This window comes from Oryctolagus cuniculus, chromosome 11, assembly GCF_964237555.1.
Source record: "Oryctolagus cuniculus chromosome 11, mOryCun1.1, whole genome shotgun sequence".
In the NCBI taxonomy this organism is placed as follows: domain Eukaryota; kingdom Metazoa; phylum Chordata; class Mammalia; order Lagomorpha; family Leporidae; genus Oryctolagus; species Oryctolagus cuniculus.
Window position 1 is genome coordinate 121,396,530 of NC_091442.1, and position 23,770 is coordinate 121,420,299.

Genomic DNA, 23,770 nt, shown 5'->3' on the forward strand with positions numbered 1-23,770 from the left:
CAGGGGCTGAGGGCCGCGGGTCCATGCCCCAGGGGCTGCAGGGGCGCGGGTCCATGCCCCAGGGGCTGCAGGGGCACAGGTCCATGCCCCAGGGGCTGCAGGGGTGCGGGTCCATGCCCCAGGGGCTGCAGGGGCACAGGTCCATGCCCCAGGGGCTGCAGGGGTGCGGGTCCATGCCTCAGGGGCTGCAGGGCCGCGGGTCCATGCCCCAGACGCCTTTCCTGGGAGAGCACTGGGCCTGTCCACAGGCTGCCTTCTGAATCCACTCGCCAACTCCTTGCGGCGTCTGGGTCTTCCTCAGTGGTGAGCTCTCCTAGGGGCTGACCAGGGTGTGAGGTGGGGCCCAGACCGGGCGGCTGCTGAGCGTATCAGTGAGAAGACAGGTGCAGCGTCGGATCCTGGAGGTTCTCGTCGGTCCGACCGCTGCCTGCAGGCTCTGGGCACCGGCACCAGATGCGAGGTGTGGCTCACGCGAGGCAGATTGTCTTCAGAGGTTCTGCGTTTCGAAGGGCATCAGATTTGGGGCGGCTGATCCCCGTCTGACACCAGGCCCGTGGCAGGCTCAGCCTCGCCGTCTCGGTGCCAGGGCCATGCGTGCTGGTCTGTGCCTGGTCTCACAGGCAAACCCAAGCTGGTGGCAGACCGTGAGCCGCGGTGCAGGGCTCTGCCCATCTCCCTCGGTGGAGGCTTGTGTCTGAGAGTTCCATAGGAGACCACAGGGCTCCCAGTGACAGGGCTGATTTCATGGGACCAGTGTGGTGGTGAAGTGGCCGCCGTGCAAGGACAGACCCTCGAGTGGCAGGAACTCTGTGCATCTTACGCCTTTCCTGGACACCTGCTGCACACCTGGGGAGCAGCAGTTGAGTTTGCTGGGGCTCTCCTGGAGAGAGGGTGGATGTTGAGGTCCAGCTCCAGGAGGTAGCCTAGAGCAGAGCTCGGGGAGGGCGATGGGCTTTGCCCACGAGGCCGGGAGAAACGTGGGGGGAGCACTCTGCAGCCTTCCTGCGTCCCAGCCTCTAAGGAGGTGGGGATGCCACTGTCACAGCAGCCGCTCCTGACACCACTCGCTGACAAGGCCTCCGTGAGCTGCTGCGTGTGAAGTGGCCAAAGTGGCGCTTTTACAGATGTGTCTAAAGATGTAGACTCGGCCTTAATTTGAATGAGTTAGATGAAGTGTTTCTGCTGACGGGCCCTGCGTGGATGACATCACTGCTGATGAGTGAGGAGCCGACAGGCAGAAGGGGAAGCCCTTCGTGCCGCTCCAGGCCTCGCATGGTTTCTCGGGAAGAGAAGTGTGCCTGTGGGAGATGTATTTGGCCACACGTCAATTCGTCATTTCCCTTACCTTGTTAATGTTTGCATATTTTTAATCCACCCCCACCCCTGAGCTCAAGGCTTTTCCCTCCTTAGGAAAGAGATTGAACCGTAATGTGAAACTATAAATTTGAATGTCACTTCTCTGATCGTGAGTGATGAACTCCCGCCATTTAAGTACAAGGTTATCTGGCTTTTATTTGTAAATAAGATCAGCTGCACAATGAGATCGATGCTGCCGTTTCATTTTCCCCTGGAGATTTGCTGTCTGATGAAGGGCTTTATTGGCAGCGCTCGCACGTGGAAGGCCTAGAGGCCTGCTGCCTGTGCGCCACGCGCAGTAGTGGTTGCCTTGGTTCCCGTGGTGCTTGCGGGCTGCATGATTCCGTGTAGTCCTCACGTGGTTTCCGTGTGGTTGTCACGGGTTGCTTGATGCCACAAGCGCCCCGGGGTTCCGTCGGTCCTCACGTGATCCTCCAGTGGCCACGTTGATGCCGCACGGCCTTCCTGTGTTTGCATTGCTTCCATGTGATCTTCACGTGGTTGTTGGATGCCACGTGACCCTTATGTGGTTACGTTACGTTGGTTCCTCACAGTCCAACTGAGAGCAGTGAGAGGCACATTTGGGACATTGGGGTTTGGCTGTAATGCTCAGAGGGGCCACGTAGGCGGCCCCAGCAGAGGGCCTCTGGGGGACTGCTGTGATGCGTGGGGGGCGCAGTGGCCGTGGCTGACTGAACTCCAGCCGGCTGCCTGGATGCCAGCAGCTGGGCCCCCCTCAAGGACTGGCCTCCCCGCCTCTCTGCTTGTCCCCCTGCACTTGGTCTCACTTCACTTAACTCTTCAGAACTGCTAGTACTTCAAGAAGCACTTTCTTCTTCTTATCTTTATCCTGATTGAAAACCCTTGGGAAAAACACTAGGTTTTTCTCTGTGTAGACTCTCAGCGTGGCTTTCACCGGTGGCTCTGCTACCTTAGGCAGAGTCTGGTTTACTTATCAGTGTGCCTGAGACCACATGTGGCCAGGGACTTTGGTCAGTCACGGGTCCAAAACCATGGACCTGACGCACTGCTCGTGAGTGGTAACAGCAGGACGAAGATGAGGGGCCCTGAGCGTGTCCTGCAGCACAGCGCTCCTGACACTGGTGCTGCAGGACACAGCAGACAGGACACACGAGGCCGTCGGCCCACGGCACCCGGCACACAAGGCCGACAGCCCACAGCAGACGGGACACACGAGGCTGACGGCCCACGGCACCCGGCGCACAAGGCTGACAGCCCACAGCAGACAGGACACACGAGGCTGATGGCCCATGGCACCCGGCACACGAGGCCGACAGCCCACAGCAGACGGGACACACGAGGCCGACAGCCCACAGCAGACGGGACACACGAGGCCGACGGCCCACAGCAGACGGGACACACGAGGCCGACGGCCCACAGCAGACGGGACACACGAGGCCGACGGCCCACAGCAGACGGGACACACGAGGCCGACGGCCCACAGCAGACGGGACACACGAGGCCGACGGCCCACAGCAGACGGGACACACGAGGCCGACGGCCCACAGCAGACGGGACACACGAGGCCGACGGCCCACAGCAGACGGGACACACGAGGCCGACGGCCCACAGTAGACGGGACACACGAGGCCGACGGCCCACAGCACCTGGCACACAAGGCCGATGGCCAGAGACAAAGCTGCTTGCCTGAGATTGCGCGGCCCTTGCTGCAGCCCACACTTGGCACCCTGAAACCGAGGCTCTCCCCTCTGCACTATGACCTTCTTTTTAATGTATTTTTATTTTGTTGCCCTGGGAGAGCCTGGGTGGTAGCAGTGATGCTTCTGGTTCACCTGGAGCTTCCTTCGCCGATTCTGCATCCTGTGAGGTGTCACTAACTGATGGAGGGACTGCCTTGATTTGGCCCAAGTGTCGTGGTGAGCCCAGCCCGTGAGGTGCTGGGTGGGTGCTGTGCACCTGTGCTGGGATGGGCAGGGAGAGGACGGCTTCTGGAGATGAGGGCACAGTGTGGGAGGGGGCTCTGGCTCCAGAGAGGTGGTGACGAAAGGCAAAGAACGAACTGACCCCTCCCCACAAATGCCAGGCGACTGGGTGCCCCTGAGCAGTATGCTTCAGTCTCAGCGAGGGCCAGCCCTGCAGAGACAGAGTGGCGGCTCCACCAGCAGCTCCAGTGCTGCAGCTGGCACCCTGGCCGGTCAGAGCAAGAGTCACACTGGGAAACAGCTGTTCCCAGCGGGGCACACGGGTGCTGCCCGGGAGCACAGTGACCCGGCTCTGCAGGACCCTTCATGTGGTGAGAAGTAAGGAACTTTTCTTATGTGGGTGAATTCTTGAGTTCTCTTCATGTTTCCCACATTAGGAGTTCAGGGTGGCGCTGTGGCTGCAGGATTCCCCACCTGCAGCACCTGCCTCCCATATCGGTGCTGGTCTAGTCCCGGCTGCTCCACTTCTGATCCAGCTCTCTGCTGTGGCCTGGGAAAGCCGTGGAAGATGGCCAAGTGCTGGGGCCCTGCACCTGCGTGGGAGACCCAGGAAAAGCCCTGGCTCCTGGCTTCAGGTCGGCCCAGCTTCAGCCATTGTGGCGATTTAGGGAGTGGACCAGCGGATGGAAGACTTCTCTCTCTCTCTCTCTCTCTCTCTCTCTCTGTCTATGGCTCTGCCTCTCAAATAAATAAATAAAAGCTTAAAGGAAAAAAATTCAGAGAAAGTTAAAAATGTCTAGTAATTTATTTAAAAATAACTTGGCAGATCCTTTGTGCGATATCCTTATAAGCTATTACTATGCATATGTTTGTGATCAGTTAGTGTTTTCCAAAACAAAACATGGTTTAGTGAGAAGAAAGACATTCTAGGTTTTTGCACATTTCTTCAATGTTTAACTTAATAGAGGCATGAAAAAAATTCTTCAATGTGCTTTTATATTCAGTGTTGCTTATTCAGTGTGGTTCATATGTTCAGTATGTTAGATTTCAGTATGTTATGTGAAAAAATCCAGTCTCATACAGGTATATAATTGGTGAAGAGGGCATTTTAATAGCGTTTTCAGGTAATTATAGATCTTTTTCCTCAGTGGAAAATCACAGGTCAATAAATGCTTGTTTCTTAAAGTCAGGTGCAGTGTGGAATCTAAGAGCACATCAGTGAGTGCTTGTGCTCAGTCAGTCTAGGAGCACATCAGTGAGTGCTTGTGCTCAGTCTAGGAGCGCATCAGTGAGTGCTTGTGCTCAGTCACTCTAGGAGCACATCAGTGAGTGCTTGTGCTCAGTCACTCGAGGAGCACATCAGTGAGTGCTTGTGCTCAGTCACTCGAGGAGCGCATCAGTGAGTGCTTGTGCTCAGTCACTCGAGGAGCACATCAGTGAGTGCTTGTGCTCAGTCTAAGAGCACATCAGTGAGTGCTTGTGCTCAGTCACTGTAAGAGCACATTAGTGAGTGCTTTGTGCTCAGTCACTCGAGGAGCACATCAGTGAGTGCTTGTGCTCAGTCACTCTAGGAGCACGTCAGTGAGTGCTTTGTGCTCAGTCACTCTAGGAGCACATCAGTGAGTGCTTGTGCTCAGTCTCGTTGGGCTCCTCGGGCCTGTCCTGAGTGAGGTGAATCTTCCCCCAGCAGCGCGTGTTAGTCCCTGGGGCGTCCTGGACGGCAGGCGTGCGGCCTCTGAATGCCGACCGTTGAGAGTGGAAACCTGGCTGCGCTGGTTCCACAGCGTCAACGAGCAGCAGCCGGAGCGCTCAGGCCTCGCGTGGCAGCTGAACGGACCCAGAATTCAGAGCGGCTGCCAGCTGCACTGCCGTCATGGCAGCAGACGCTGTCCGTGGTCCTCCTTGAAGTGGCACGTGAGCTTTGTTCAGGTGGAGAAGCCGCCCGGGAGATCCAGACCTTGTAGCTTGGCGGGCAACCCCGGTGTGCCGCCGGCCGCCGGCCAGAGTGCTCCTTCCTGAGCCGCACGGCCGTTCAGCGCCCGCCGCAGCTGCTGCTCTGCTGGCTTTCCTGGGCCCACTGTCCTTGGAGCGCCCACCAGCCTTTTCCAGATTCTTCCTGCTTTGCCGCACAGCAGACTGGAAGGATGTTCACTCGGGGCTCAAGGTCGTAGCGTCAATAGGAAAACCAGTGACTTTTCCTGCCTCATCAGGAACGATGGAACTTCAGTGAGACAGCCTTCGGCCTTTCAGGGAGCTTGTGGGTGGGGAGGACGTGACTGCTTCGCGCCTCGTTCCCTGCTAGCCTGCGGCCTTTCCACCCCCCAGCACTGCGCACCAGCGCGGGGAACGGTACAAGCGTCTCAGTGTGCTGTGGCAACTCTGGGAGGTTTCACAGGCGCCCCGCAGCTGCCTGACCCCCATGGAGGACTCTGCCCACAGGAAAAGTGCATGCGTCACAGGCTGGCATTAGCGTTAGCAGGATTTGTCCCTGGAGACCCGAGACCCTGCAGCGGGGTTAGGACCAAGGACAAAGGAGCAGTGCCGGGTTCAGAGAAGGCTCTGAAGGAGGAGCTCACACCTTTCAGAGAACTCGACTCCACTTGCGGCAACCAGAGTCGTAGCATTTAAGTGTGAACGCGATAGACTCAGCAGAAGAGAGGAGCAGTTAGAATGGAAGGTGGTTCTGAGCGAACTACTGAGTGGGCAGCAGAGAGATGCTGGGAATATGCCGGAGGTGAAGGCACGGAAGAGAGTGAAGAGAAGTGGTCCTAGAACGAGATGTAGGCTGGAGAAGGCCAGTGCATGTGAGGACTGTGGCCAGGAATTTTCTGGTACCGACGAGACATTTTGCTTTGCTAGACAGACGGAACAGATCTGAAAAGAGGCACTGAACAGCATGATGCAGAGAGTGGAGCAGCAAGGAAAGAGTGTCCCGGGCAGGCCCGTGGCCTGCAGACAGCAGGTCAGATGGACAGACGGTTGAAAACAGACTGGCACGGGGGCAGCGGAACAGGATGCTTGGTGTAGAAGGCGACAGCTGCCACGCCGGGAGGGATTCGGGGACACCACCAAGCCGGCGGCTGCTGACAGGACACTCAGCTAAATGTGGACATGGAGCGAGGCAGGAAGGAAAGGGAAGCCTGTACCCGAGAAACCCAGCCACGTGGCAGGGGGGCTCTCCTGGGGCTGGGGGCCACACGCAGCCGTGAAGGTGAGGCGGCTGGTGCGAAGCCGTGCCTGGGACAGTCTCTGCCTGGTGACGGGTGGCTGGATTTACCTGCGAGGGTCTGGTGGTGGGTCAGCACGCTTGTGCGCATGGCCGTGAGCAGGGTGCCCACGAGAAGCAGAAGTGGCACACACCGCCGGTGTGCTGGCACGTCTGTGCTTCTGAGGGCTTTGGTGGTCTTTATCGGCTCCTTTCCCTCCAAGCACCCCCGCCAGGTGCCTCTTGTTACAAGGCTGCCAAGCTGTGGGGCTGGGCTCCAGATCCCGCAGTCTGGCTCCAGCCCCCGTGGGTCTCAGGAGCTGGTAGGAAAGCCTAGGATTAGTGAACATTTATGCTGCACAGTTGATGAAGTCGGGCTAAGGACATACCTAGAGCTTCGTATCCAGATCATTGGGAAAACGCCACATCAGCAGTTGCCAAGGGGCCCTAAGACGCGAGTCTGGGTGGGAACTGGCGGCGCGCGAGCATCCTTCTGGGCTGGGCCTGGCTGTGCCGTGTGGAGTCGCCAGTCTGCACGGGTTAGGAGCGAGGCTGGAGCGGGGGCTGAGAAGTGCGGGTGACGCCTGGCAGCTGAGGAAGGTCCATCGTTTCTGAGGGCTCGGTGCCCTGTCCACTGGCGGTCTGTTTCAGAGACATTCTTTCTGCTTGGTGCTGGGAGAGAAGAGAAGAGAAAGAGCTAGGTTTCTGGATGCCATGGTCTTGAGGGGGAGGCGTGGCTCCCAGGGCCTGTCCGTAAGGCTGCCCTGAGGGAGGGGTCAGCAGCGGGATGTGGGCGGGAAGCACCCTCTGCCCAGGGGAGAGCCCGGCCGGCGGGCGCTGGGATGGCACGGGTGTGCTGGATGCACAGGTAGTGCCACGCAGCCTCTGCGGGCCTTTCGGCCGCTGTAGGGAGGGGTCCCTGGGCAGAGCGGTGGCCGTGGGCGCCATGGTGTCCCTGGGTTTGCCGGGAAATAAATGGGGACGTTTCTGTTGGTGGGCATACCTGGGGATGCCGCTGGCACTCAGCTGAGGGTGCGTGGGAGGAGTCCTGAGAGCCGCCCCTTCCCCATAGAAAGAATGCCAGGCTCGCAGTCTGCAGGGCTGGGCTGCATCTGCCTGTTTTTGTGTTTTTTTCTCCTAAGATTTATTTTATTTGAAAGGTAGAGTTAGAGAGGGAATGAATGTCTGTCTGCTGGCCACTGGTTTTCTCCCCAAGTAGCCTCAATGACTGGGGCCAGGCCAGGCCAAAGCTAGGAGCTTTGAATTCCATCCAGACCTCCCATGTGGGTGCAGGGGTTCAAGCACTTGGGCCATCTGCTGCTGCTTTCCCAGGTGCATTAGCAGGGAGCTGGACCTGAAGTGGAGCAGCCCGGACTCGAACCAGTGCCCACATGGGAGCTGGTGCCCAGCCTGCTGCACCACAACACTGCCCGGGCAGGTTTTATCTTGAGAAGTGAGTCAGGTTGTGATGGAGCAGAGTCTTGGGTCTGGTTGGAGGCTTCCTGCGTGCAGGAAGGTGGTCCAGGCTGGCTGGGTGCAGGTGGGGCTGTGGGGTGGAGCCAGCACTGAATGCAGGAGGCATGATCTGAACTTTCCATTTTATTCTCTCAATCTTGCTTACGAACAATCCTCAGGATTGGGTATACGATTTCTGTGTTTCTTTCTCAATTGTATGATAGCTTTGACTGCAGTTTTCTTTAAAGATTCAGATAGGTTTGATTTGAAGAAATAATCCGGCTTGCTCTCGTCCTCATTTTCTCTGGTGGTTGGTCTTCTCTCCGCTTCACTCTGTGTGAATTGTCCTCGGGCAATGGGAGTGCTGTGTGCGTGGGTTGGCCGTGGCTTCCTGGAGGCCATCTGACTGTGGCATGCAGGCCTTCTAGCGCGCAGAACAGACTGCTGCTCCAAGCTTGGGAGCAGGTGAGCCCCCGCCCCCAGCTAAGTGCACTGTGAGAGCGCTCACAGAGCTGTAACTCTTAAAAATAATGTGGTGGGCTGTTACGGATTGTAGTGGCTTCGTGAATTGTCTTTTAAAAAACTTTAAAAATTATTTTAGCCATATGAAAGAGAGAGAGGAGAGAGAGAGAGAGAGAGAGAGAGAGAGAGAGAGATCATCTGCTTCACTCCCCCGAGCCTGCAGACTAGGACTGGGCGAGTCCAAGGGCAGGAACCTGGAGTTGCGTCCGGGTCTCCCATGTGGGGATGACAGCAGTCTAGCTGCTTGAGCCATCACTGCTGCCTCCCAGGGTGCTCATTAGCAGGAAGCCAGAATTGGGAGTGGAGCGGGGACCCACACCCAGACACACGGACGTGGTCCTCTGTTGCTGTGGATTCGTTCTGAGAAGAGGAGCGTGGTGGGGGCAGTTCTCATTCCACCACAGTCTTCCCAAGCAGTGTCCCATCCACGGTGCCAAGTGCCGCCCCCCGTTGTGTCTTTGCAGTGCTGCCTGTGCACTAGCTGCCTTTTGGGGTGATTTTTAGGCGTAGGTCTTAGAGGTACGTGTGAACCCAGGTGGGTGACTGAGTATTTCCTGCATGCAGGGTGCTGGCCTCTCCGGTGACACCTGGGTTTGAGTAAGTGCCTTCCCTGGTCAGAGCTGCTGACCTCGCGCTGTCTCCAGAGATTTCAGACTGGCGTCCGCTGAGAAGTTCTGGGCTGGGTGGCGCCGCCAGGCTTGCAGGGGACCATGCTTTCGCCTTTGCCAGTCTTCTCATTTCACTGCCGACGCCAGCACCAAGGTTGCTGCTTCGCTATTACTTCTTGAGTTACAGCTTCCATATTTGCCTACCCTGAAGTCATGCTATTACTCTTAGATTCATTACTTAGCAGGACAGCTCCTTGAGTAGAAAAGAACCATTGCCTTTTATAATTAGTCATTCACATTTTCCTTCCTTGGGGAACAATTACTCAGTTCTTAGAACTGGTTGGTGGCGCGGAAGGGACAGGAATGTTGGGAAGGTGACTCTCCAGGCTTGGAACTTCCAGTGAGCAAGAACTGCGGAGTATCGCTGCCAGGTCTGGGGCCAGGCCTGCAGTGGACTTGTCTGGTACGGGGGTGCCCCTGAGGGACTTAACTGGGGAGCTGAGTGAAGGGAGACGCAAGGGGACAGACGAGGACCCAGAGCCTGGGAGGGCGCCCTTGGAGAAGTGCTCCTGCTCCAGGTTGATTCTCTCAAGGGCAGCAGTCGGGGTCTCAGGAATGGGCTTCCGCCGCTGGACCCTGGAAGGGAGTTGGTCCCAGCTAAGTGCAAGGGAACGCTGTGTCCCTGTCCCTGGTGCTGAATCAGCATGTGGAGGGCAAGGTTGGAGGGCAAAGAGCAGGTTTCAGTTACTGACAGATGAGTCGCAAGAAGAGCCGTGCTGCTTGGAGAGGCAGGTCCAGGGTTTTGTTGGCCTGGAGCCTGGAGCTGAAGCCGGGTGCGTATCTGTATTTGGACCCCTGCACAGTTGCTCGAGCAGCTTGCTTGGTGGCTTGGCTTTGTCCTGAGGAGAAGTTAGCAGGGTGCTCTGCACAACTGAGTAGCTACACAACGTTGTTTGGCTGAGATCTAGAGGGGGAGTGTTGTGTGAAGAGATGGTGGTGCTTTATGATTAATTATTATTATTTATTAATTATTATTACTAATTAGGGCGATGCCCAGCCAGCCTGGAGCCCATGCTCATCCTGCCTGTAGTCTTTCCTCACCCTGTACATTCTGTTGGAGTAAGTTCAGACCCCGGGTCAGCGTGACCAGGGAGCGCCAGACTGGTGCGGCTGTGGCTGTTGCAGCAAGACCGGTTTCTGGAATTCACAGGCAAACATCACATATCTGTCTGAACAGACACTTTGGTCGGTCACATGGTCAGTGATTTGCTTTTGTTCATCAGAATATGAAAAGGAAATGCAAGATGCATTTGGTGTGAAACAAGGGAGAGAGCAGAGGGGCCTGGCTGCCGCTGCCGGGCAGAAAGCTCGCTCGGCTCGGCTCGGCTCTGGCATTTGCCGAGTGCACCAGGGAGCAGCCTTTTCCGCCTGGCAGGAAGCCCACGGGGGAAGAGGAGAGGGAGGAAGCACCGTTTCTGTTTCATGGTGTTACATACGCACCAGACCCGTCTCAGGTGGCAGACGGCTCTTGCCCTGTGTGTGGAAGCGTCTTGGAGGTGGGTTTGAGAGCCCTGGTGGATCAGTTTGGGGATTCTTGGTAACATTTTAGGAAGTTGGTTACACAGGAATGTGTTAGCTACAACACAACAGGCCGCACCAGGATTCATTAAGAACCACTCATGAGCAGCAACTTAAATATAAAAACTAAAAATGAATTCAGGGTACAATGGCATTGGAAACCTAAAATTTCATGTTGTTGCCTGAATGAATGGTTTCTTCCTTTCGTTTACGAAGTAGTTCTCCACTGTGTTGTCCTGGGGTAGCTGGGTTCAGATTCTTGTCTCCGACCTAAGAAAGAATTCTAGGACTAGACGTAGGTCAAGGTCAGCAGAGAAGCAAGATTTATGAGCTTGCAAAGGGAAAGCTCGCCCCCCAGCACGTGGGCATGCTTGAGATGGCGCTGCGCTCTGCCGCTGGGGCCTCCCTCTGCAGGGACGGTGTCTGGGATGGGCTTCACTGAACATTCGTAAGGGATGATTTGGAGCAGGGCTCGAGTAATGCCCGTTTCCTTGCCTGTCTTTGCGAAACTCAGAAGTGCTGTGGCGTTGGTTGCATGATGGTAGCAGGTAGCAGGAGTGTCAGCCATGGTACGTTTGTTATAATGCGCTAACGATCATTGTGGGGCCCAAGTCGGCAGCCTGTTGGATACTTTCAGCTGGTTCCATGAAGCTGCGGTCTCCTGCTGTGTGGAAAGGCAGTGCGGGTGGCACGGTGCAGGTGGGCTGCGGGTGGAGGCTGGTGGTCTCAGCTCCTCCTTTCTGGCTACCTTCCTGCCTGCATCAGTTTGTCCTGCTGGTGTTGGTGGGAGCCAGGGCTGCCTCTGGTCTCTGGCCGTTGAGACGCGGGCTTCTGTGAGCGTTCTCTCATTGGTGGATGTTTCCCTTGGGCCAGTGCTAGGAGTGGACTCCTGGGCCACCGCGAGGTGGTGTAGTCTTCTTACAAAAGAGCCCGCTCTCTTTCAAGGTGGTGGTCCCACTGCACGTGCCCAGTGGACGTATCTCAGAGTTCTGGCTGCTCCACCCCAGAATGCAGTTCCGTTTCCCTCGTGTCCCTCTGCTCTTCTCAGGGACGGTCAAGAGGACAGCGAGGGTGTCCGTTTAAGCAGTGCCTCTCAGCTTGAGGGACAGCCGGGGTGATAGGTGATGGAATCCAGGTGCAGAGTGATGCTGGCGAGAACCACGCGGGCAAGGTAATAAGAGTGAATGTGAGGCCCTGGGGCCTGCGCTGCGGCGCGGTGGGTTAAAGCCCTGGCCTGAAGCTCCAGCATCCCCTGTGGGTGCCGGTTCTAGCCCAGGCTGCTCCTCTTCCTATCCGGCTCTCTTCTGAGGCCTGGAAAAGCAGTGGAGGATGGCCCGGGTACTTGGGCCCTGCTGCCCGTATGGGAGACCCGGAGGAGGCTCCTGGCTCCTGACTTCAGGTGCAGCTCCAGCCCTTGCAGCCATCTGGGGGGTGAGCCAGCGATGGTGGACCTCTCTCTGTCCCTGCGTCTCTCTGTAACTCTTTCAAATAAATAAAAATAAAATCTTTAAAAAAGAAAAGAAATGTAAGACCTTACGTTCAGGTTGGAAAACCTCCCACAGTGTAGGTCGGTAGGAAGCAGTGTGGACCACGTGGGTCGACTCTGTCTTCAGTTCAGACTGCATGGGGTGACTGTGTCTCCAGTGTGGATCACGGGTAGGCTGGCCTTATCCTCGGTTCGCACTGTGTGTGTCAGTCGTGTCTTCAGTGGGCGGCTCTTGGCGCTGTCTTTCTAGATCATGGCAGGGTCTCATGTGCAGCTGACGCCGCTCCATCCTGTGGTCACGTCCTGTTCTTTCCATACTTTGAGCCAGAAAGAGGCAAATCTCATTGCCGTGGTGGCTCCCCATAACCGTCCCGCCAGCTTCATTTGAGAACTTCGCGTTGGCCCCACTGCGTGCTCCTTCAGGGGCCTTCCAGCCCTGCAGTGTCCTCTCTCGCCTCGCCCTGGTCTCCCCACTGCCCCGCTTGCTTTCCTGGAACGTGCTGGGCTTCCTGCTGCCCTGGGACTCTGCTCAGGGCCCAGGACCGCCTCCCCTCTCAGCCCAGTGGATTTCCAGGGTGGGGTCCCGCTCTGTGTTGGCGGCTCACTGCCCATCACAGGGGCACCACACGGGCGTTTGGGTGGCAGGTGTACTGAGCACCCTGTTGTCTAGGTGTTGAGGGTACCCCCGACTGCCTTTCTCCTCGGCTGTGTGGGGACCCCACGGCCCCTGCTGCGGGTCTGGTGACTCACAGGACCCACAGAGTGGACTCACAGCTGTGGGTCACTGCGGTACAAGGGCGCGGAGTCGAGTCGGCTGCGGGAAGGCACACGGAAACAGGGTGGGAGGAAGCCAGGTATGAGCCTTGGAGCCCCTCGCTGGAGTCGCCGGGACGTGCTTCCCCTTGCAGCAGCTGACACATGTTCCCCTGGGCACGCCTGGGAGAGACTCAGTGCCCAGGGTGTCGTGGGGGCCGGTCACACGGGCACCTGTGCCTGGCATGTTCCAGATGCCAAGGCTGCTAGGTGGGCGCCCTCCTGCAGTGCAGGTGCCCGGCACTGGCTGGGAACCGACCTCACGTGCAGGCCCTCTGAGGACAGCACTGTCAGGCCTGCCACGTTCAGCTCTTTGGCACACCGCTGGTGCTCAGGACGTGGTTTCTGGGGTGTAGGAGGGTTTGGTGAGAGTCCCTGGACAGGTGAAGAGGCTCGTAGCCCGCTGTGGTTCTCGTGCACCCTGGGCGGATGCATTAACTGGCGCTGTGTGGAGAGGGAAGGAAATCGAGTGCCCCTGTGGCAGGGGCCTTTCCAGCCTGCCTCTCCCTCTGCCCAGTCAGCCCTTGGTGGGGACTGTATTCAGGGCCGCGGGCCGGGAGGGGTAGGGGGGCGAGTTTGGTTTCAGCTTAGGAAAGAAACCTTGTCGGAGTGTGTCTGGCTGGGGAGGGGCCCCCAGGCCCTGCTGGGAGGGGATCCTCAGTCCAGTTAGGGGTCTTACTTTCCCAGGCGGTCCTTCCTGCCTGAGCTTTGCCCCTCCTGCAGAGGCCCCCGGGAGACCTAGGCCTGCCTCTCTCCTGAAGAGCACAGGCCGCGCTGTGTGTTGTCCAGGGTCTGTTTTTGTTGGTGACTTTGCCTTCCGTGGAAGATTTCACAGAAGGGCCTTGTGGTCCTCACAGCTGCCCTTCTTCTCGGGCCTCTGAGTTCTGTCTGCTGTGTCCTTTTGAAGACACGGCAGAGGTTCCAGCCTGAAGGGCTGCGTGCTTGCTTTCTGTGAAGGGGGTGGTCTTGTTACTCTCAGTGTTTCTGTGCGTGTACACTGGCTTTGCCTGATTCCTGTTTTGCTGCCCCCGCCATCTTTCCCACAGTGCAGCGTTCCCCTGTGCCAGCTGTGCAGGTGCAGGTGTGGGGGCGCTGGAGCCGTCTCCAGGGTGAGTCTCATTTCCCAGCGTGAAGCAAGCAGAATCTGGTGCGCCCAGAGCAGCTGGGGACTGTCATGGACAGGGAAGGCCCGAGTGGCAGGTGCCTCCCCAGGGATTCCCACCCCTCCGCACACCGCACACGCCTCGCTCAGCTGTCATCCGTCTCCACTGTGTGCCCTGGGAAGGCTACCCAGCTGCCACACGGCGCTTCCTGGAGCCAGGGCTCCCTCAGCGAGCGCAGGACGAGACAGGAGGGCCCGGCTCTGCCACCCTGCACCAGTGGCTCTGCCCTGCAGAGCTCCGTGCCGTCACCTGGCTGGAGGCAGTCCAGAGGCCTGTCTGCTCCCAGCCTGCAGCAGGAATGCCGTCTCTGCCTTCCCAGGTCTTTGCAAAAATAGATTTTTTTTTTCTCTTTTGTTTCCCCGTGGGCTCTAGGGTGTTATTCTTTTCTCCTTGTTTGGATTTCTGAGAACCCATCTTCCCTACTTGAGTGTGAACAGATTGAGAAATAAAACAAAATAATGGCAGATGGAGGCCACAGAATTACTTTTATTTCTGCTAAATGAGAGGCTTGAAATCCTATCTCACAGTGTGTGAGACAAATCAACCGGCTGACTGCACCCCGGGACCGGTCAGGCTCGCCGCCTCTCAGGCCGGTGCTGGGCCTGGCGGGCCTCCCTCCCAGCAGCAGAGCCCCTGAGAGGGGGAAGAAGGCCCTGTGTGCTGCCAGCCTTGGCAGTGTGCCTGTCGCCTCCTGGGTCCGAGCTTCCCGGGGTTGAGGAAGTGAGGGAGAGGCGCCCAGGGAGCTCCCACACTTGAAGCAGACCCCAGATCTGGGGGAGCATCACCCCAGCTCATTCAGCTTGTGGTTGCCAGGGGCCGGGGGATCTGCAGTTCTGGGGGCAGAGCAGCCCAGGTGGAATCCCGGGCCTCGGGGTCTGGGGACAGCCGTGGTCGGCGTGCGTGCTAGAATATGCTCGTGGTGGCTCTGCAGTTGTTGGGACAGGGCATGAGTTAAAGCCGCTGCAAAGCCGCTCCATCCCGGGGCTCCCAGTCCCCTTGGCTGCCTTCTCAGCCCTGATTCTGTCCTGCTTTGTTGTTGGGCCTCGCATATCAGAACTGAGTGGTGCCCCAGTCCAGATGGGAATCTGCTTCTGTTATCTGCTTTCTGGGGCAGAAGTCAACTCCTTCAGGCCCAAAGATGGTGACATTCAAGGGCGTTGAAGTCCGGATCCCAAACGCCTTACCCCCACTAAAGTTCGAGTGCATTAACATCCACCGCCTGCACTTGGCTTCTGTGCTGCTCCGAGTCAGCCTGAGGGGCGTCAGGGCTCACGGGGCCAGCGCAGCTCCTTCAGGGCCCGGCAGTCCTGTCTGTTGAAGGCTGAGCCTCTGACAGCCCTCACTTTTCAGGAGCTCACATTCTTAGGAGGCTGTGTTAGCTTCTTGTTCGATCTGGCCCGTGGGGCAGGATCTCAGGAGAGAGCCTGTTCCCAGAGCTGCCCAGGATCAGCCGCCGGAGGACCGCACGGTGTCTTCCTGTCCAGAGTCGGCGAGCGGAGCTCGCGCGGTTTTGCTGTCACGGAGATGTCAGTGTGGAACCCAGAGCCTGTCACTTGGAGTCCGCCTGGGAGAAGCCCCCCAGCAGGAGGGAGGCTGACGCTGTTTACTGCCCACGTCTGGGAATGGAACCTTCAGGGCCTCGTAGGCGTTTCTAGTTCTGTGCCACTGTGGCTGCTGCTTTTAGTCTTGTTAGGAAGTGTTGTGTTTTGCATGCGTGTATGCATGAGAGAGAGAGAGGGAGAGAGAGAGAAGGAGAGAGAGAGAAGGAGAGAGGGAGAGGGAGGGAGGGGGAGGGAGGGAGGGAGGGAGAGGAGCTCAGAACACGTAGAAGATGCCAATTATGTCAGGTATAGTCTTGTGCTTTAAATTTTTTTTTTAAAGATTTATTTGTTTGAAAGGCAGAGTTAGAGAGGCAGAGGCAGAGACAGCGAGTGAGAGAGATCTTCCATCCATTGGTTCACTCTCCAAATGGTTGCAGTGGCTAGGGCTGCACCGATCCGAAGTCAGGAGCCAGGGGCTTCTTCCGGGTCTCCCACGTGGGTGCAGGGGCCCACGGACTTGGGCCATGTTCTTCTGTTTTCCCAGGCCACAGCAGAGAGCTGGATTGGAAGTGGAGCAGCTGGGTCTTGAACCAGCGCCCATGTGGGATGCTGGCACTGCAGGCAGAGGCTTTACCCACTACCCCACAGTGCCAACCCCCGTGCTTTACTTTTTCTGCAAGAAAAAAATTATTTATTTGAAGGGCAGAGTGACACACACACACACACAGACACACACACAGAGGGATCTTCTGTTTTCTAGTTTGTTCCCTAAATGGCCACAACAGCTTGGTCTGGGACAGGCCAAAGCCAGGAGCCGGGGTGTCCATCTGTGTTTTCCATATGGATGGTAGGGACATTTGGGCCATCTTCTGTTGTCTTCCCAGGTGTGTTAGCAGGGAGCTGGATCGAGAGTGAAGAGCCAGGACTCAGACCAACCATATGGGATGCCAGCGTTGTAGGCGCTGGCTGAACCCTCTCTGTGCCCCAGCCCTGGTCCTGGTGTTGTAGGCGGTGGCTGAACCCTCTCTGTGCCCCAGCCCTGGTCCCGGTGTTGTAGGCGGTGGCTGAACCCTCTCTGTGCCCCAGCCCTGGTCCCGGTGTTGTAGGCGGTGGCTGAACCCTCTCTGTGCCCCAGCCCTGGTCCCGGTGTTGTAGGCGCTGGCTGAACCCTCTCTGTGCCCCAGCCCTGGTCCTGGTGTTGTAGGCGGTGGCTGAACCCTCTCTGTGCCACAACCCCGGTCCCAGTCCTGTATTTTTCACGTTCGAGCTAGAGGTTGTTCTTCCAGCCCCATGTTTGTGTCCCTGGGAAGTCCTCCTCCTGGCTCTAGAGCTGCGCAAGGCTGAGACTGCTGCCCGGCTCCACAGTGACGCCTGCACTCTGGGGGGTTCCGTGGGCTCCAGGCGTGTCCCCGAGCGCACTGACTGCTGCCCGGCTCCACAGTGATGCCTGCACTCTGGGGGGTTCCGTGGGCTCCAGGCGTGTCCCCGAGCGCACTGACTGCTGCCCGGCTCCACAGTGATGCCTGCACTCTGGGGGGTTCCGTGGGCTCCAGGCATGTCCCCGAGCGCACTGACTGCTGCCCGGCTCCTCAGTGACGCCTGCACTCTGGGGGGTTCCGTGGGCTCCAGGCGTGTCCCCGAGCACACTGACTGCTGCCCTGCTCCACAGTGACGCCTGCACTCTGGGGGGTTCCGTGGGCTCCAGGCGTGTCCCCGAGCACACTGACTGCTGCCCGGCTCCACAGTGACGCCTGCACTCTGGGGGGTTCCGTGGGCTCCAGGCGTGTCCCCGAGCACACTGACTGCTGCCCGGCTCCACAGTGACGCCTGCACTCTGGGGGGTTCCGTGGGCTCCAGGCGTGTCCCCGAGCACACTGACTGCTGCCCGGCTCCACAGTGACGCCTGCACTCTGGGGGGTTCCGTGGGCTCCAGGCGTGTCCCCGAGCGCACTGACTGCTGCCCGGCTCCACAGTGACGCCTGCACTCTGGGGGGTTCCGTGGGCTCCAGGCGTGTCCCCGAGTGCACAGCAGGGCTGACTGCTGCCCGGCTCCACAGTGACGCCTGCACTCTGGGGGGTTCCGTGGGCTCCAGGCGTGTCCCCGAGCGCACTGACTGCTGCCCGGCTCCACAGTGACGCCTGCACTCTGGGGGGTTCCGTGGGCTCCAGGCGGGTCCCCGAGTGCACAGCAGGGCTGACTGCTGCCCAGCTCCACAGTGACGCCTGCACTCTGGGGGGTTCCGTGGGCTCCAGGCGTGTACCCGAGCGCACTGACTGCTGCCTGGCTCCACAGTGACGCCTGCACTCTGGGGGGTTCCGTGGGCTCCAGGCGTGTCCCCGAGTGCACAGCAGGGCTGACTGCTGCCTGGCTCCACAGTGACGCCTGCACTCTGGGGGGTTCCGTGGGCTCCAGGCGTGTCCCCGAGCGCACTGACTGCTGCCCGGCTCCACAGTGACGCCTGCACTCTGGGGGGTTCCGTGGGCTCCAGGCGGGTCCCCGAGTGCACAGCAGGGCTGACTGCTGCCCGGCTCCACAGTGACGCCTGCACTCTGGGGGGTTCCGTGGGCTCCAGGCGTGTCCCCGAGCGCACTGACTGCTGCCCGGCTCCACAGTGACGCCTGCACTCTGGGGGGTTCCGTGGGCTCCAGGCGTGTCCCCGAGCGCACAGCAGACGTCTGCGCATCTCACCTCATCCAGACAGTCTCCCAGTCCCGTGCCTGTAGGTAAGGAAGATCAAGTCCAGATGAGCCCTCCTCCTCCCCACCATGGCTCTGTGGGCAGTCTCCCTCCTGACCATGAAGCCAGCACCTCCCTCTCGGCTGGCATTCCTTCACTGTCTGCAAGGTACAAGGACCCTGCTGGCCATCACTGAGTGCTGGCCTAGCTGGGCCTGAGCCTGCCTGAGGAGTGGCAGCCGTCCGGCCTAGCATTTCCTGTCCTGACCAAGCACCCCGTGCTTGTGACTTTACCAGAGCCAGGGGCCTGGCGTCCCCTTGCCAAAGCTTGGGTGGCCTTCCCCACTGTCACTCCCTGGGCAAAGCTGTGGCCAGCTGCCATCTCCCAGTGCTGTCTTGGCCAGAGGCCCTGTTGGCTCACTGGGAACAGAATCTGTCCATTTGGGGAACTCAGGCACCCAGCTGTCCTCCTGGTCCACTTCTCTGTATTTCTTAGTGGGTCTTAGGGGCCCTGGTAAGGAGCATCGTCTAAACCCCTGTTGTTGTTTATTGCCACCGGCTATAACAGTATCCTAGTCTTATCGGCTGGAAAGAACACAGACTTTCTGCCTTAATTCTGGAGGTCAGATGTCTGACCTGTGGCCAACCTCGTGGTGAGGGCAGGGCTGGTTCCTGCTGGAGGCCCCTGCAGGAAGCCCGCCCTGCTTTCCCAGCCTCTAGGGGCTGCCCTGTTCCTTGGCTCAGGGGCCCTCTCTCCGTCCTCAACAACAGCAGAGGCAGGTGGACCCCGTTGTGTGGCATCGCTGTAGTAGGGGCCGTCTGCTTCCTCCTCCCACTGTTAAGGACCTGTGAGGCCATTGTTTCCTTCCGGATCCTTAGGATGATTTGCCTGTCTTAGGTCAGCACCCTCGGTCCCTGCACATCCCTGTTCCCCGGGCCCAGGCCCCAGAGATCAGGGCGTGGACGTACCTCTCACGGTCGTCCTTGACAGCTTGTGTGACTGTGTTGCTTCAGGAACTGGGTGGGACCTGGCTGGCTCTCCCAGACCCTGGTGTCCACGTGTCTCTCTGGGTGCTTTCCTTGTGGTGACAGCAAGCTGTCACAGAGCCTGCCACTTCCTGAGCACCGGCTGTGTCTTGAGAGCTTGTTGGGAGGTCATAGCAGGGAGTGCAGCTGCTCGAACGCCCCTGCCCGAAGACCGGTCCTCCACTGGCGGGGAAGGTCGCCTTCCTTACTGACTCACAGCTTCGGGAGGGACGCCCATGGGGCAGTGAGGGAGGACGGGGACACCTGCCTAGCCAATCAACCCTGGCGATCAGTGGGCTGACAGGTGTCGCAGCCAGATAGCTCTCCCGTCCTTCCTGTCCCACACGGGATCCTGGAGCTCCCAGGCAGTCCCAGCAGGGCTGCTGCTGCTCCTGTGCTGCTCATTCTGTAGGCGGGGGACAGCGAGCCCACGGGGGCTGCTGCTCGCTCAGGTCCCGCAGCTCCTGGTTCCTCGCCAGGCCGCCCGTTCCCCGGTACTGCAGAGGTTGTGCGGCATCAGGTCATGAGCCTCACCTGAGTTCACCTGGTGTCATCTGTGAGCCGTCTCTGTGCAGCGGCGGTGTCGTAAGCACCTGGATCGTCTGTCGCATGGAGCCGGCGCAGTGCCGTCGCCCTGGGCTCCCCGTCCAGTTCACACAGATAGGTGCACTCAGTGAGCCGAATGTGAACACCTACACTGAATGTATAGAAATGGGCCGTTCGGTGTCCTCTCTGGTGGGTAGATGGGGCTCTGCTTCTTCAGGGGAGACCCCGCGTACTGCGTGCATCCCCTCCTGTTTCTCAAGGTAAAACCTCGCATTTGGTGAACTGGTTCTGTTATAAAACTATCCCCGTTATTTGGTGTTTGCAGCCGCCTTTTCTCGCCTTTGGAAAATGGGTTTCGTGTATATGCATCTGATCCACGTTATTGTTTTTCCCTTAGGACAACTACACCTTTGCCCAGCCTGGGATTCAGATGAAAGTGAAAATGCTGGAGGAGCTCGTGAGCCGGATTGACGGTGAGCAGCTTCCTGAGCAGCCCTGCCCGGGGCAGGCGGGGCCGAGCGTGCCCGGCCTCAGCGTGCCTGCGCGGCCTGTGCATGCTGCTGCGGACAAGCTGTCCCTCCCGTGCAGGCGACAGGACACGTCAGAATTCAGGGCCAGGGCTCTGCAGGGAAGTAACGCGCGCCCAGCCCGGAGCGCCCTGATCGGGAGACAGGCCGGCGGCTCGCGGCTGTCCTCTGGCACTCGGCTCCCTGCCTCTGTGCGTCGTTTTGCTACCAAGGATGTTAGAATAATTTCTCCATGGAATCCAATTAATTACTGAGTCTGGAAATAACATCTTTAATATTATAGAAAAATTATGGTGTGTGCTCGGGCAATTTTAGATTACGCTTTCATGTTTAAGTGGGGGCTTTGAAATACTTTTTACCTTCATCCTTAAAATAATTCCCCCTGCGATGTGCTGACTGTCACATTGCAATAGCAGAGTTTAATTAAATGAAAGTTGAGAGATAATGCTAGCCCGTCCCGGGCATATTCTCCTGGTAGTTAGTTAAATTAATGAACAGAGCATTAACAGAGTGATGCCAAGCAGAACTGGCCCTGTGTTTGTGACAGCAGCAATGAGGTGTGGAGCAGAGATGTGCTGGTCCATGCAGAGCGCCCCGTGTGTCGACCAGTCGTGCCTGCAGGTCTTCACGGCCCACACAGGGCAGGGTGCCTCCGGCCTGAGCCTGGAGCGTTGTCTCACTGCACACACCCTGTTCCGCTCTGTTGTTTATTTATCTGAAAGGCAGAGTTGGGGGGGGGAGGGAGAGACAGAAAGATCCATCCAGTTGATCAGCTGATCAGTCTCCCAGGTGAGTGGCGGGACCCAAGGATCTGGGCCGTCTCCTGCTTTCCCAGCCTCAGGAGCGGGGGGCTGGGCTGGACTCCAGGTCTGTCACTCAGATTGGAGGCCGGAGGCGGCTTCACCCGCTGTGCCGCGGTGCTGGCCCCTCATGCTCTGGGTATGACCCACGCAGGGCAGGACCTCTGACTGTCTTGTTGCACACCCAGAGGGTTGGGCTCTGCTTGTGACCCAGTCCTGTGCCTGCCGTCTCAGTGCTGGGGCTCCCCCTGCCGCTCCCCCTCACTGTGCTCCGGCGGGGAGCTGCTGGATAGCATTGTGGAACAGGGCTGTACAATTATCAACTCCATTTTGTTCCTTGATTGGATCTGACATCCAGCTCTCTGTCTAATGGTTATTACCTCATCTCCGTGTTATGAAGTTTGGCGCAGTTCTTCCAATAATGCTTTATTTGATTCAGTATTCTATTTAGCTACTTTCCAGCCTGTCTGTTCTAGACGCTGCCTCTTGCCTCTGCAGGTACATCTATTGTGCACCTCACCGTGAGGTCTTGCTTGGCTGTGGCGGCATTTTTTTCCCTACCAGCAATTTCTCAGTGTTCCCTGGCCTCATTTAGTTCTTTGAAATATGATTTGCAGTGGATGTGAGTTACACGTCCTTAGCAGGCTCTTCTTCCCCCCTTGTGTCCCTTGGAAGGCGTACTTGTGTGTCCTGGAGGTTGGACAGTTGTGGCTAGCGCTCGTTTGTTCCGGTGCTGCGGCTGGGAAATGCTTGAATTGGTTCTTCGGCCGCGCTCTGGCTCAGGAGGAAGCACAGTGCAGACTTGCGGGGTGACCGTTTGAGAGCGGCAGCAGCGAGCAGAGGACCCAGCCGCTTCCGCACTTCCAGAAAAGCACAGCTTTGTTTTCCGCCCGGCTTCTGTGTCCGTCATTCTCCTCCTGCAGCCTTTTGTCGAGGGATCCGTCCTCCCCAGCAGCGGCGATTCTTTGGTCTGATAGATTTAACTCTGTCTCTGTCTTCTTTATTCCCGTTCTTCTAAAGAAACCCTAAAAAATTTCCTGTGATAGCGTCCAGAGAGGCAACCCTGGGCGGTGGAAGCAGGTGGTGTGCCAGATGCGCCACGTTTGTGCGAGCTGGCTGGTGGGAGCCGTCGCCTCTCACCGCCATGTGAGGAGGCGACTCCAGGCCTCAGCTCCACGAAGCTCTCCCCTGCCACCCTGTCACTCACCCCTGGAGAAGGAATTTGTGAGCTTGGAACTTCTGCAGGGACCTTGAAGGTCTCGTTAAGGGCGGAGTTACTAGGGAGAGAGAGCGCTGTCTTAGGGAGCCCGGAGCCTCATTGCAGCACTGAGGGCAGCAGTGGCGTGCCGGCCGCGGTCCCGGCACGACGACGAGGAAAGGCGCCTGTGTGCCTGCTGGGGCCGGGGCTGTGCTGCTCTGTGAAGGGAGGGGAGAGGAGCTCTGGTGTCCGGCGGTGCCGGTGTGAGCACTTGGGCCCAGAGACAAGGGTCAGGAGGCAGGAAGGCCATGAGAAGCAAGGGCAGAGGGCCAGCGATCCCGTCTGCTTCTCCTGGAGTCAGGAGCAACTAAAGACTTTCTGGAAAGCAGTTTTGGGTCGGTTTCCTATTTTGCATAGTTTTACCACTCCCCTCTGGCACCCTGGACACGAAGGTGCGGTGAATGAGGGCAGAGGCCTGTGTCTGTGGTGGAAGCCACGTGGGAGGGAGGGGGCAGCCTTCTGTGAGACCGTGTGCAGGGCGGGTGGTCTTGATCCAGCTCAAGAGAGGGGTCAGCTGGCTTCGGGAGACCCCTGGAGTGCCTGGGGCAGGAATCGAAGATGACGTGCCACAGAATAAGAGGCAGTGTCTTACTGCCACTTGTGTTGGAATTAAAGGAAAAGGTGAGAACAGAGTTTCCCTCTGAAGACAACTGGCAAAGCTGGGTATATTTATAAAGTCAGTTAACAGAGAGAGAGAGAGAGAGGAGAGAGAGAAACTTCTTAAAAACACTGAAATGCTGTCAGGAGAACAGGGGCTTCCTGGACCAGAACATGCTGGAGCATGGAGAGAGAAGCCTGGCTCAAAAGTCGCCGTGGTTCTGGGGGTGTTTCTTGACCTAGAAGAGATCGCCCCACAGTGAGCTGCGGTTGGCAGCCTCGCGCAGTGCCCGGGTCGGGTCACGTCACTCAGGACGCCCGTGCTCCCTGCGAGAGCCCGGCGGTGCCACAGCCTCACACAGCCTCGCAGTCCACGGTCCCCTCACTGGGGAGGGCCGGAGTTGTTTGTGCCTTGAGAGGTGGTTCTGACCTAGCATTTCGTCAAAATGCTTCGAGAAGCAAGCACCACCTTTCCTGGAGGAAGCTGTCGGAACTCGGATTGTGCCTGCAAATTATTTTCCTTTTGAATTAGATGACTTGTGCACAGATGTCATGAAGACTCTACATGAGGACAGACAGAGAACAGTAACAGCCCCAAATGTTGAGCTTTCGCAATCTTTTTTAAGAATTTTTATTTATTTGTTTGAAACTCAGGGTTGCAGAGAGAGGGAGACAGACACACACACACACACACACACACACACACAGA

The 23,770-nt window shown here is 58.1% G+C and overlaps 1 protein-coding gene across 3 annotated transcripts in view; it reads left to right on the forward strand.

Moving 5' to 3' along the window:
* Positions 1 to 23,770, forward strand: part of TBC1D22A (TBC1 domain family member 22A) — a 361,580-nt gene that overhangs the window by 205,392 nt on the left and 132,418 nt on the right. For all 3 annotated transcript variants that reach the window (XM_051839990.2, XM_051839991.2, XM_051839989.2), the window contains one exon: positions 20,277 to 20,352. In XM_051839990.2, coding sequence (XP_051695950.1) covers positions 20,277 to 20,352 — 76 coding nt within the window. The remainder of the gene's footprint in view (positions 1 to 20,276; positions 20,353 to 23,770) is intronic.